The 14053-nt window shown below is 33.2% G+C and overlaps 1 protein-coding gene across 1 annotated transcript; it reads right to left on the bottom strand.

Annotated features, from left to right (window-relative positions):
* Positions 1-9462: 9462 nt before the first annotated feature.
* Positions 9463-11845, bottom strand: LOC136206028 (polyprenol reductase 2-like). Its single transcript, XM_065996928.1, has 6 exons — positions 11604-11845; positions 11162-11511; positions 10708-10939; positions 10171-10269; positions 9991-10062; positions 9463-9655 (listed from the first exon to the last, which is right to left on the bottom strand). The coding sequence occupies exons 1-6, from the start codon at positions 11757-11759 to the stop codon at positions 9551-9553; spliced, it is 1014 nt and encodes a 337-aa protein (XP_065853000.1). The 5' UTR covers positions 11760-11845; the 3' UTR covers positions 9463-9550.
* Positions 11846-14053: the final 2208 nt, after the last annotated feature.

Genomic DNA, 14053 nt, shown 5'->3' on the forward strand with positions numbered 1-14053 from the left:
AGGGATGAAATTGAGATGGATGAAGGAGCAAATGTTAAGAAATAGGGTAAGATTCATGGATCTAAACAGATTCTTTTAGAAGGAAGAAAAAGAAATTAAAGAAAGAGAAACCCACATCGCAGTCATAATAACGGACATCGTTAAATGCATCCACAAAGGAGATACTATTGTGTGTTAAGAAAGGCAATGTAGAGCGGGACATCAAGTACCCGATGCAGAAACAAGGTGAGTGTTATGGAAGAAACCCCAAGTCGTACTGCAAGTTTAATAGAGTAAGTAGGAATGATAGTATAATTTATATTGTGCTAGGAAGAGAGATAGAAAGTCTCATAGAAAGAGGAAAGATCGATCAATTTGTTCAGAAATCAGATTGGGAGGACAACCTAATAAAGGAAGAGGCCCAATTCGAATAAAAATTGGAAGGGAGACATTAATTGGAGGAATAGAATTAGCGATGCAGGGAATAAGAGCACAAGCAAAAAATGAGCTCTCCAACTCGAGGAGGCATGACTTGAATTATTTCTTTTCCTCATTGAATTTGGTATCATGATCATACTGGATGCTTTAGTGTTAAAGGTAGAAGTCGAAGGATATCAAGTAAGGAGGGTGTTGATTGATATGACAAGCTCTATGAATCTAATCACTAGAGGAGCTCTCAAGAAGTTGAACATTGATCCGGTCAAAGTCGAGCATGTTCACCTTTTTATCATATGATTCACATGACATGTGGCGCCCGAGGGCTCGTCTGATCTTTCTTCTTTCTTGTCCATTAGGGTGGCTAAGTAGGCTTCTCGAGCAACTTTTAGTTTCCTTGTACTATTTAAAATCCCTCATTAGTAAGGATCTACAGGGTTAGATGCCTAATCGAGATTACCACTTCATAGAGGAAGGGCCTTCCCATTATAATGTTATAGGCCATTGGTATAAACATAATAGTGAACTCACATCCTCCCTCCTATTTGGTTTCCCCATCTCTAAATAGGCATTCCAACACCACATGACATGGAAGGTCGGTTTTCTAGCAGGAAAAGTTGAAGAGCCGAAAGACTTGGGAGAAAAGGGCGAGGAGGCACCAAAGAAGTAAGATCAAGGCTAGGAGATAGAAGAATCTAAAACCACCTGCAATGTAACTAGTTACTAGTTGAAAATCGCCTAATATTAAATTGTAAGAATATTTGTCTCTTTTTCTCTATTAGGGAAAAATAGCTGATATACCATGTCATGTAACCAATTGAACTAAAAGTTTAAGCTGATAGTTAAGTTCCAATTCATATTAATATATGGCATTCTCATTCAATGAAATCCCAAGACATGGGAAACAATTTTAGTTTTTTTATTTTCTCACAATCGCGTAAAGAATTTAAAAGCTAGTAAGGTAGAAATAAAAAATGTTGAACTCCCTAAATTAAAATGGAAGGACTTATTCCTGAAGGCATATAACCTACAAAGGACTTATGCCCGAAGGCGTAGAGCCCACGAATAACTTATACTCGGAGACATATGCCTAGTGACATAGAGCCTATAAAAGGACTTAAGCCTAGAGGCATAGAGCCCACAAAAGGACTTAAGCCCAGAGGCGTAGAGCCTATAATAGACTTATGTTCGAAGGTGTAGAAACTCCTAAAGGATTTATATTCTCATGTATAGAGACCAGGGGGGATTTATACCTAGAAGCATATAGACCATAAAAGGATAGAAAAGGTTTTCGAATAAACATTGCTATATGCAGATACATGTTAATGTGCGGCCTAGTTTGGGGCAACTCCATTGTCAACGGGGAGTAAAAGGTTTGTGCAAAAAAACTAAAAGTCTGTAAAAGAAGGTACGATAGTCATGGAAGTACCATGTCAAATATGAAAAACCATAAGTCATGACTATAGTACATGTGAATTTTCATAGTAAAATTATGTGGTTGCAAACACAGTCGATTTTACACATTATGGAAGTGGGGTGGAAATGCGCCCCATAAGTTAAATATATATAGTAGCTAGTCTAGTGTTCAAAGGATTGGCGAATATGAACGCGAATACAAAATAAATAGGGCACCAAGTGCACATTTAATTTAAATAAGCATACAACGTGAAGGCCGAACATATATGAGCTTGAAGGAAAACATTCTTTAGACACCAGAGAGGAAGACGACTTTTCTTCAACATAAGAGCGGTCGCTCATTTCGAAAAAAGGTTCCTTTGGTGGTTGTGGTGGAACATGTAAGTGTTGTATGCCATAGACCATTCCTTTTGTATATTATACGGTGCGAATTTTGTATCCAAATGGCAGTTAATAACATATGTATTCATGTGTAATTATTTGTATTGTTCAATTACTTAATGAATATATATACATTAGTTCAAAGATTATTTACAAAGAGATAATATTATTAAGAGTTAATAATAATGAGATATATTTCTTTGGTGAAATAATAATCTTAAATGATCATAGTCGGTGGATAATGAATTGGACACTCATTTATCCTTAGACTATCACCTCTGTTTATTTTATCGATTAGTATGAGATATTAATCAGAAACAGAAAATCTCATTCTGTTTGATATGTTGATATCAGAATAAATACGTGGACATTCAAAGAGGTGAATGGTTCGAATTGTGACGTTAGATAATAATTGCACAAAGGTTTACTCCTAGTCAACATAATTATTATCTAGGTCATAATAGTGCATATAGTCATTTGACTTGAGGAAACTTAGTTGTTTTTGTGCAGGTAATTATAGTTTGTTCCTGCTTTGTACTAGGATCTTAATTCTGGTAATCCGGTAGTGAATCGTTATAGTTAATTGAGTAGTGTAACAAGAGTTTGCTAATAGAGGATTCATTACTCTAAACAAATTGATTATATCAACCTTTAGTTAAATTGATTAATTAAAAGTGTTTTAATTAATTAATTGACACAATTGAATGTGTCAATGGAATTGATAAAACATTCTAACATTGTTTGATATTCAATTGAAATGAGGAAATTATAAATAATTATTCTTGCTCAATTTAAGTTGATGACTTTTTCCAAATGCAATAGTTAAGTGTTGACTATTAAAATTTAGAGGTGTTTTAAATTAGCCCTCTAAGATATTATTAAAAAATATAATAGTAATTAATTAAGTTGTTAATTAATTATTATTATATATATTATAAATTAATAACAATAATATAATCAATTATTATATTAATTTATTATATATATATATAAAACATGCACTAGGACACAATGTCCTAGTGCATACTTTGTTTCAATCCACAATGGATTGAAACAAAGTTTGCATACATATATATATCAAAAGATATATACATGTAAACTAAGGAAATAATATACATACGGTTTTTCGGTTCAGAAAATCGGATTTGGAATCAGTTTTCGATTTTCAACAAGATTAATCAATTTCTTTGAGGCTTGATCTAATCGACTTAGTGGACTGACTAACGGCTTCACTACTAGAGAAGCTTTAATACCCGATTGGAATCTACACGAGGTATTTATTCCAATCTCGTAGTATAAATATCAATTTGATTATTAAAGAACTTAGTGATCCTGGTTAAGGATTTGGTGTCAAACATCGGATGTTTGACTGTATATCAGAGTGATTGGATCACACTGATTGTTTGTTTAAGGAATTTTTTTGAAATTCGTTTCCTAAATATCAACACGCTTCCGCTTCATCAAATCCTTCAGAACATGACGATGATAGCATCAATTTCCCAAACATCCGACTTTGAAGGAAGTTCTGATCCCAAGCGGAGATACAACCTCTTCCACATAAGTAGGGTTGTTATGCCAAAAAAAAGGCCCCCTTTGATGGAGAATCAGAGGACATCTGCAGTAGACGACTCAATTTTTGACTTTGAAGAAAGTTCCGACTAGAAACAAGATTTGATTCCACTTTAAAATCCCTTATCTCATTCCCTTGTATTGTATCCCAAAGCCATCTTGTCTCTCTCCATCCTCTAGATCCAGTCTTTCATAAACCGCTAGAAGAAAGTTGATATCTTCATCCTAATAAAAACACATTTAAAAAATAAGAACAAAAAGCGAGAAGAGAAGAATGAAGAATGATGAGAACTTGTTACCTGATGGAAGAATGGCCAAGCTCGAAAGGGGAAATAGACTCGACAGAGGAAAAATAGGGAAGCAAACTAATTTATCAAAATTTCCCAATTTAAAAACATAATTAATATTTAAATTTTTTGATTTGAACTAAATTGATATGACTACAAACTTTATTTATTTTATTTTTTTTTGAAGAAACTACAAACTTTAAATTCATTTGCACCCTTAATTCCACATAATGTAGTAGCAATTTTTTTTATAAAATGGAATTGTTAAAGACAGCTGTTTTTGTTAGATAATGAATTAAGCAGGTATAATAGGTAATCAGAAAATGATAAACCTGAAATGAAGTTTGGTAAGAAACATGCATGAACCAGAACCATATCAAATCAAGCATCAAAGATGAATAATTGAACCAACACTTCCAAAAAAAATGTCGACTCATTACATAACTTTTATGAAAATTGTACATTAATCAAACCAAATATGGACAAGACCTGCAACATTTGGTACTTAATTAACAAAAAAACATCTACTCAGAATGCTTTTCCAGTGTTCAGCTTAATTAGCCTAAACCAGTCTTTGTCATTCTTCGATACTAAATTACCATTTTCAGAAATTCGGACGACAACATGCCCACACCTCCTAACTATTTACACATTCTTTTTCATTAACTTTTTTTTTTTAAATACAAATAAGTCATTTATTTCTTTTCTCTCTAAACCATTCTGTAATCTATGTCTAGGCGGGCAGTCTATATTAATTCAGATTCAAGTCGGGTAAGTTGTTTTCCGGAAGCAAAAGCTCTTCCATCCAAATACGTTGCACTAATACGGAAACGAGAAATGAAACAGGAAACGTTATTTCTAATAAGAATTAGCTAGGAAACAGTAATGGAAACGGAAACAAAACACGAAAACATTAATCAACAAGAGTTTTTGTGCAATCTAGCCACCTAATATTTAATTACAAATGCATTTTTATCTATCTCTATCTCTAAGTCAAACTCAAGTTGAATAATTAAGTTGATCCAGTGTCTTGACTCCCTTAACAACACTCTTAGTAGTTAAGTCATTTATGAGATTACATAAATGATGCATGGAATTGTAATTTCCAATTTTAAAACCCTACTACTTTTTATTTATTGTGCATATATTTTGTTAAAGTCTTGCATAATTCTGAATAAATTGGTTATATATATATCTAATCCATACTTTCTATATGGGGTGGGCTGGTTTCTTCACACACTCCCAATTCTTCTACTACTAATTTTTTTTAATATAAATATTCCCAATTAATTTTCGAGAACTCTCTATCATCTAGCGTTTTATAAAATCTTGATATTTTGATTAATTTTACTTGTTTTTTTTTTTTAATCAAAAGAATAGTTTATTGGCTGATATCATCTAAAAGAATAGGGAACAAAAAAGGAGGGGTGCAATACCACTCTCCACGAACAGACGAAGAACTAACCGCTCTAGCTAAGCTATACCGCACAGTTCGCTGAACGTTTGACAAAAGAGATAGACGTGTTGTCTAGCTCATGAATAAACTTAATACAATCTTCTATAATGTCCGAGAAATATGAATTGGTTGAAACTTGACTATTTATAGCTTGTACTACTACAGAACAATCAGATCGCAGCTCTACATCCTTGAATGAGCTCTCCTTCAACCAAGATAAGGCCTCCTTCACCGCCATTGCCTCCGCTATTGCTGGATCAAAATAGCCAATTAAAGCCCCATGTCTTGCGAAAATGCATTCCCCCTGGTAGTTGCGGATTATAAATCCATATGAGCAATAGCCTTCTTCATGGAACAATCCTGCATCGACATTGCACACTAAGAGGCCCTCTGTTGGACGGGACCAGGTAAGAGCATGTCTAACCCTTTGAGTAGCTGATGTTCCTCGTACCAGCTGTGCTGCCTGCCAGTCTGAACATTCCTTCGCTGCATTTCTTACCAGTTCTTCCGCCAATATTCGATTAATTTTACTTGTTATTTCAATACATTTCTTGTTTTCAATTTTTTTTGGGAGAGCAAAGGAAGGCAGGGAGCCCAGTGAAACAAAAGAAGAGAACAAAAAATTAAGTCAGAACTAATCTATTTAAAGTCCGGCCTTGCTGATCTTCAAGGAGGATTTGCTAGAGGCTTGCAGTATGCGCACCACACTTGTGATGACCCAGGACGTAATTGCCTGTGAAATTTATCAACCAGTCAGCTGCTTGATTTCCTTCACGATACACATGTTCAAAACGGATAGACCAGTCCATATCTCGTTCTTGATTTCTTGTAATTCAAGAAAAACATGAAAATAGCCCCTCCCCTAAGGAGATTAGTTGCCAAGATCCCTTGAAACCCCATAACTTAGAATTAGGCGACTAGTCAAAAAGTTTGACATAGTTGCACTCAACGATCATAGGCTGTTTGAGTAACTTTAACTGTGAGGTATCTCCCGAGGTTTGAGATGATAACATATGATGATTTAGGAATCAATGGAATGGAAACTGAAACAATGTTTGCATATCATGTGGTATTTTCTAAAATTAGGGTTTGTTGTAGAAGATGTGTTGTTAATGATATTTTTGGGAGAATTCGCAAATAAAACCATCCAGCAAGTAAAATCAAAATTCTTGTTTAGCTATATCAATCATAGAGTTGTTATCGGCGGTCAAAAGAAAAGAAACACGGAAAATGCCTAGTATCGCTTTTCTCCTCAATTTTATAAAACAACACCTAAATTTGATTTGATTAAAAGTTTATAAAGAGAGATAAATGTCTAACACTAAGGTATACAGTAGTGTTCACCTGGACCCTCATTCACCGTTAGATCTAAACTTATTAAATTTAAGGCTTACAATGATTTGCATTCCCACCACATAATCTTAATAAGCTTGCATCTAATCGTGACATTCAGAGTCCAGGTGAGCACTACTGAAAGTCTCAATTGATAATTAGAAAAACCATTTAAATTAATATATTACGCACTTATTTGATTTAAGTGTGTCATAATAATTTTTTAGTTAGCCACTTATGTTATTTAATTAAATTAAAATTCACTTATTCTGATTAAGTCAAAATATTTACTTAAAATTTGAAATAAAATATTATCAAATTCAGTAATTATTTTTTCAACATTTAATTTTTCAGTTTTATTTAAATTAAGAAAAAATATAATGGATAATACACACTGTATATAACCATGTTTTATACGCATTGTTCCTTTTTTTTATGGATAAATAGAACCCTCAATTTCAATTTTACTTTCTTTAATCCTTGAATTTTAAAATTACATGAACTTACATTTTACTAACATAAAAATCTTTTATAAAAATACAACCTCAAATTCACTGTTAAAGATCTCAAAAATAGAAAAATTCAAAATTAAAATTACTAAAACCATATTTCTCATAAAACAACCATTTGATTTTCCAAAATCAAATATTCATAATTTTATGGGTTGAAAATTTCTTAAACATGACTTGTCGCACTGAGTCAAGAAAAAAAGACATCTATCTTTTACATATAAGCGAGCTTTATATACACACTGTTCTTTTTCCGGATATCTTTTATATATAAGCAGATTTTATATACACATTGTTCTTTTTTTAGGGCAAATACATGAATATCATAATTAAATACAAAATTACAACTAAATCATATCACCAAACTTAATTCTTAATATGTTATTATTCTCTATATATTATGATTTTACACCATAATTTAAAAAATCTAGACTCTTATTCATAAATCATAAATCCTAAAAAATATTTTTTAGACTTCTAATTTATAAATTCTAATCCTTAAAATATATTAAAAGTACTGATTTTGCTAGTTTGATATAATCCAAAATTATGATTTGACATAGTTGTAAATAGTTTTTAAAAGATGAATTTCTATGTAATTTTCCCTTATTTTTTCCGGATAAATTACATTCATTGTTTATTTTATGTAGACCTGTTCATCGGCCCGCCCAGGCCTGTTCTGTATATGTTGGGTTTGGACATGTATATTTAATAGTTGACCTGACCCGATCCAAGCCCGAACATAAAATAGGTTGGATTTGAGATTTATCTTGAAGCACGTTGAACCCAGCCTGACCCAAATTTTTTATTTATAATTATAATTATATTTAAATTAATTATACATTATTAGTTAATACGTTTAAATTTTTTTGTTAAGTTTTAAAAACAAATTAATAAGGACCTGCATTTATGTAATTGATCAATGACCAGTACATCATTTAGGCCATAATTTATATATCATTTTTTAAAGAAAAGTTCTAATTTATAATAAGTTAACAATTAGCAACAAGTTATACAGTTAACACCACTAGTTAATTAGACATTGAATTAATATTATGGACTGAAAAACATTTAGTTCTGAACCATTAAATTATTACTCATTTAACAAAAAAAAAGAAAAAAAAACTTTGGACAGGCCCAACCCTGGGATTTATATATTGGGTGAATATCATAATTAAATACAAAAGTACAACTAAATTATATCACCAAATTTAATTCTTAATATGTCATATATTATGATTTTACACCATAATTTAAAAATTCTAACCTCCAGTTCATTAATTTAAAAATTCTAACCTCTAATTCATAAATATAAATTTTAAAAAATATATTTTAAACTTCTAATTTATAAATTCTAATCCTTAAAAAGTATTAAAAGTACTGATTTTACTAATTCAAAATTATGAGTTGACATAGTTATAAATAGTTTTTGAAAGATGAATTTCTGTGTAATTTTCCCTTATATTTTTGCACAGGTTGAGTCCGGCCCGACCGCGAACTTTAAAAGATTCAAACTGAGTTGGGCCTGGACAAACCTATTTTAATGTGCAGTCCGATTGAGTCCAACCCGACCCAACCCATGAATAGGTCTAGTTTTATGTATACACTGTTCTTTACATCCATGGCATGGCTTATAAATTTTGACTTCAATTTCTTTATAGCCACTTAACTTCAAAACCCCCTAAACTTTACCTTTTACTTAGATAAAAGTCCTATATTTATGGAAGTCCTTTATGAAAATATATGACCTAAAAAGTTCTGAAACTTCACCTTTTACTCGCATAATTTTATGAAAATACAGGACCTAAAAATCAACGTTAATGGGCTCAAATTAGAAAATTAAAATTGTTTTAGAACCAAATTTCCAATACCTACAGAAAACAAACCCAAAGCCATGAAACATAACTCCCAACTAATGATAAGTACTAATACATTTCAATTTTGAGCAGAGCATACAATCACTACAGAAAACCTTAAGCCTGTAAAATAGTTATACTAAAAACTACACAACTGTCATTCAAAATGAAGTTATCAAAATCATTTGCAAATAAACCTTTGGAATTCTAAGCATAGAAGAATCAATGCAAAATGCTCCAAATTTGGGAACAAAAGGCTTATATTAACACATTGTAATATCCAAGGAGCATAAACTACAATTTCATCCAAGATAACAGATAAACAATCATTTAATAAACATGAGGAATAATAACATGTCGGTTTCGAGGATAATCCTCGAATTTTTGCAGGTACCATCTGTGTGTCTCTGCTGCTGCAAATGCAAGATTAGCCACCTGCCACAATAAATCCAGAGGTTCTAATTCAAATACCATATTCAGGAAAAACACATATTTTGGTCCTGTCTACATTTTCCCTCAACTTCATTTGATCATACTAAATGATCCTGACAGAATGTGAAGTCGACAGATCACGTCGTTAAAAGTTTATCTCAAAAGTACAAACATTAAGTGTAACCAAATTTACCCATTGAACCAAGTATAATCAGGGCGAACGTTTGTGTTTCACCAGCATATTCATAGCCAACAAAGAAGCAACATAAACAAGGAGAACTATTTCAGGTAGAATAGGAGAGAAGTGAGTAACCAACAGGAATTCACCTCAAACTTACCACAAATATAAAAAGTAGCCAGATGATGAAGTCGGTTCCTCCACTCGCAACCAGTAGACCTAAATATATTATCTGCATCGGAGTCAATACTCATCAGCCTGGTAATCTATTTTCACTTCAAAGGTTCTTCATTTCAGTTAATGTAAAACATGCAGGAGAGATAAAGGGATAGGTAGGTACTATTTCAGCTAAGTAGTGTGGACTTGAAACCAATTCGAACCAATCACCGTGAGGTATTACATAGACATCATTTTGTTCTCTATGTTCTCTCAACGATCCCTTCAGAAAATCATGAAATTCATTTCAGTAACTGCATATGAAATAATAATAAATGCTAACACAAAAAAATAACAAACACCGCATACAGAATCATTAAGCAGGAATTTTTTGATAGTCTATAATTATTTAGCTCTAGAACCAGTTCACATATGAAAATCTTTGATTTGCATTAGACGTAACAACTGACAATTCTACTGCATTATGCATAGATTTCCCAGCACTTTTTTGATGCACTTGTGGACAAACAAAGTAACTGTTGGATACACCTAATACAGAACAACGCCTAATTTCTATAAATTTTGCAAAGCTTTTGAATGCAATCATACACTATACCACGGAACCACACAGAATGGAATCTAATTGATGAAATTAAAGCTTGTTTGTTATATTTTCTAAAGGTATGTTTTGCTGAAGTGAGATTTCGAGAGAGGTACCTACCAATATAGCATGACAACGCTGTTGATGCACCCACCCCCAAGCAAATATGGCCGCGCCAGCCCACTGAAACCATCGAAGGTTTATAATAGGCCTCATATATCCCCACCAATCAAATGAAGTAACAAACATATTCTGGTTATTGACATTAAACTCAATTGATCGATATTCTGCAAAGTTAAGAGCCTCAATTGCACAGTGGTGGCAAAGTGACAAAGGTGCTGCTGTATAGAAACTGCACTTGCAACAATTACATAGTTAAAAACACACAATGAGGAGAAATAGCCCTTCTTGAAATTGCAGACACTCCCTGAATTTACAGGATTATTTTCACCACTAAAACACTTATTTTAATCAAATTTCACTAAAATGCTTTACAACAGACTAAATTTCTGACCAGAATCATAATATTATGGAATCTGTATAAATTTAAAGATTGAAATATAGAGAAACTCACAAAAGTCCAGTAAGATAACCAAAAACGTGCATACGAGCCGAAGGACTGTACTTAAACACATAAAGAGTCTCGTAAAGGCGTCTCCATACATGTATCTCCATCAATAAAAGCATAAACACAGACAGCCAAACCCTGTATATACTGTCTAGAGAGGAGAAATCATGGGTATATAAGGAAAAGATATTAGAACCTCCCATCAAAGTAGTAGCAGCTGCAGGGTAAAGCAATGAGCCAGAATCCAATAAAAGCAATTGATATGCGAAATGCCAAGTTATGATGAGCAAAAAGGAAGTCCATACCACACCCAACAAGTAAAAATGCAGGAAGAATCTCTGAGGGACTGTCAACTTCTATTCTAGCATTGAAAATTCAAAATTAGTTACTCAATTTGAAAATTGAATTCTAGAATTGGGGGAGAATAGAAATGCCCAAAAAAACTTACGGATGATGATTGATGCATGATCTTGCCCCTCCTAGCAAATCCTAACAGAAGATGATGGAAAGAGTTAAGAGGGTAACAAGGAATGGAAGCAATTAAAATGGGTAAAGTTCCAGCAATCCAAGCTAAACCTAGAACCCAGTCAAGGCGCATCTCCATTTTTCAACTTCAAACTCACTGTTTCTCTCCTTCTCTGCTCTGCTTCAACTGTTGTATGCTTTCACTAGATTTTCTTGCCACGTCTACAACACATGGCATGATTTTGGCCCATTTCAGTTCTTCACATTTGTCAAACGGGAAATGAAGTAGAAAGGTCATCTTTTGACTTAATCCACCATTTTTTTTTTTTTTTGGGAAAATTACAAAACTTGGTCAAATGGAAGGCCCATTTACATATTAAAGTCATTTACTAATTCTACTACATATCTAGACTGATTTTGTGTGACTTTCCAAAAATACCCTTGACCTTCCCACTTCCACCACTTGCGAATTGCCGCTCCCCCTATCTCATTGGTTATGCGAAAAGTTGCTCCAGCATTAATGATTTCAAGACTTTTGATCTTCCTTTCTTCCTTTAAATTGCACGAAATCTGCACCATTTTGTCAAAATCATAATGAATTTCTCTTTTTCATCTATTCATCTCTTGATTCTGCAACTTCCATACCCTAGAAAACGAGTAAATGGTTTTTCATCTTCCTGTTTGTTGTTTGGTTTCTTTCTTCTTGTTACCATCAAAGAAATGGTTTTTCTACGTTATTTCCTTCGTTCTTCCCATGTTATCATATTGTTATTGTCGCTTTTAGGGGTGAAAGGGGCGAAAAATGTAAGTATCTGTTTGTTTTTTCTGCGTTTTTTCATGAATTCACTTCGCAATCGATGGTTTCGCTAAGCTTTGCGAAGAGAACGAGCCTGGAAAGTGATGATCTACTTCGTGAATTGATGATTTCGTGAAGTTCTGCGAAGAGAAAGAGTCTGAAACGTATGGATCTACTTCGCGAATCGATTAGTTCGCGAAGTCTGCGAATAGATCCTCACGTTTCAGACCTCGCAGACTTCGCGAAAGCAGCGATATGCGACGTAGATAGTCACATTTCAGACCTCGTAGACTTCGCGAAAAAATTGATATGCGAAGTAAAATCACCTCTTCCCCTGCACATTTACATTCGCATGCTTCACTAATTTTCATTTCGCGAAGCCAAAATCGTCTTTTTTCCTAACTAACACGGTTAATTTTTTCTGTAGATGGTTGAATACGTAACATCCCTTTCTGGAAGGCGGCGTACTGGGCTGCAGGGGAGATGATTTTCCTTCCTGTATAGGGATGAACTTTCCCAAGATTGACACATTCACTCCTGAAATGATTCGTTAGGAGAGGTTGTGTCAATCTCGGGGTGCATCATGGGACACGTCCATCCTATGGTGCCAATCTTCAAAGTGGACCTAACTTAATCCGGTGCCAATTTTGAAGCGGATGCGTAATCTTGGTGTGCATCGTGCGATACGTCCAGACCTTTTGGGATGGATGTGTCACATGGTGCACACCAAGATTACTCATTCGTTTCAAAATTGGTACCGGATTAGTTAGTTTCACTTTGAAATGATTAGTTAGTAGAGTTCATTGTGTCAATCTTGTTGTAAATTTTGATAATGTTATGATTTGAATGTTGTTATTGTGGCAATCTTGTTGTAAATTTTGATAATGTTATGATTTTAATGTTCGAATCCGTTGTTGTTTGCCAATTTTTGTTATATACCACTTCGCGTATTAACTTCAAATCATATCCAGCATTCGCATATGCGAACTAAATTCATCAAGCAAAACAAACTTCAGCTTCGAAGGCCTCGCATATGCGAACTAAATTCATTAAGTAAATTAAAACATTAACTTCGCAGGATTCGCATATGGGTGAATATGCGAAGTCAGACGGGATGGAGCGAGCTCCGCGTAAATATTGAGGGTATTTTTGGAAAGTCGCACACAATCAGTCTAGATATGTAGTAGAATTAGTAAATGAGTTTAATATGTAAATGGACCTCCCATTTGACCCAGTTTTGTAATTTTCCCTTTTTTATTTAGCGACATTTATCTATAACAGTAGTATTCACTTTAACTGATATTCGACTTATTATAATCGAACAATGGATATCTAAAATATCCTAAAATGTAGATTTAATAATTCTAAATCTACTGTTATCCATAATTTATATAATCTTTAATTGTAAAATTTATATGATGTTCATGGAATATTATTATTAAGAAAGAAATAGAAATATTATCAATACAAATATAAAAATATATTATTTAAATAATTAGGAGCAACAATATCATTAAAGAAATTAGTATTAAGATAGGAATCACGAGTCACTAAATATGCCATATCATTCGCTAATCTAATGACAAAAGCCACATAACAATCATGGCGAATAAGTAATAAATCTCGAATTTCTTCTA

The sequence above is a fragment of the Euphorbia lathyris genome, chromosome 1 (genome assembly GCF_963576675.1).
Source record: "Euphorbia lathyris chromosome 1, ddEupLath1.1, whole genome shotgun sequence".
Taxonomy (NCBI): domain Eukaryota; kingdom Viridiplantae; phylum Streptophyta; class Magnoliopsida; order Malpighiales; family Euphorbiaceae; genus Euphorbia; species Euphorbia lathyris.

What these genes read in the sequence shown, in the direction of transcription:
- LOC136206028 (XM_065996928.1), bottom strand. Translation starts at nt 11,759, where the DNA reads ATGGAGATGCGCCTTGACTGGGTTCTAGGTTTAGCTTGGATTGCTGGA. An exon ending in GGTTATCTTACTGGACTTTT is followed by an intron (nt 10,940 to 11,161) that starts GTGAGTTTCTCT and finishes TTGCAAGTGCAG; the next exon opens with TTTCTATACAGCAGCACCTT. An exon ending in AGCGTTGTCATGCTATATTG is followed by an intron (nt 10,270 to 10,707) that starts GTAGGTACCTCT and finishes GATTTTCTGAAG; the next exon opens with GGATCGTTGAGAGAACATAG.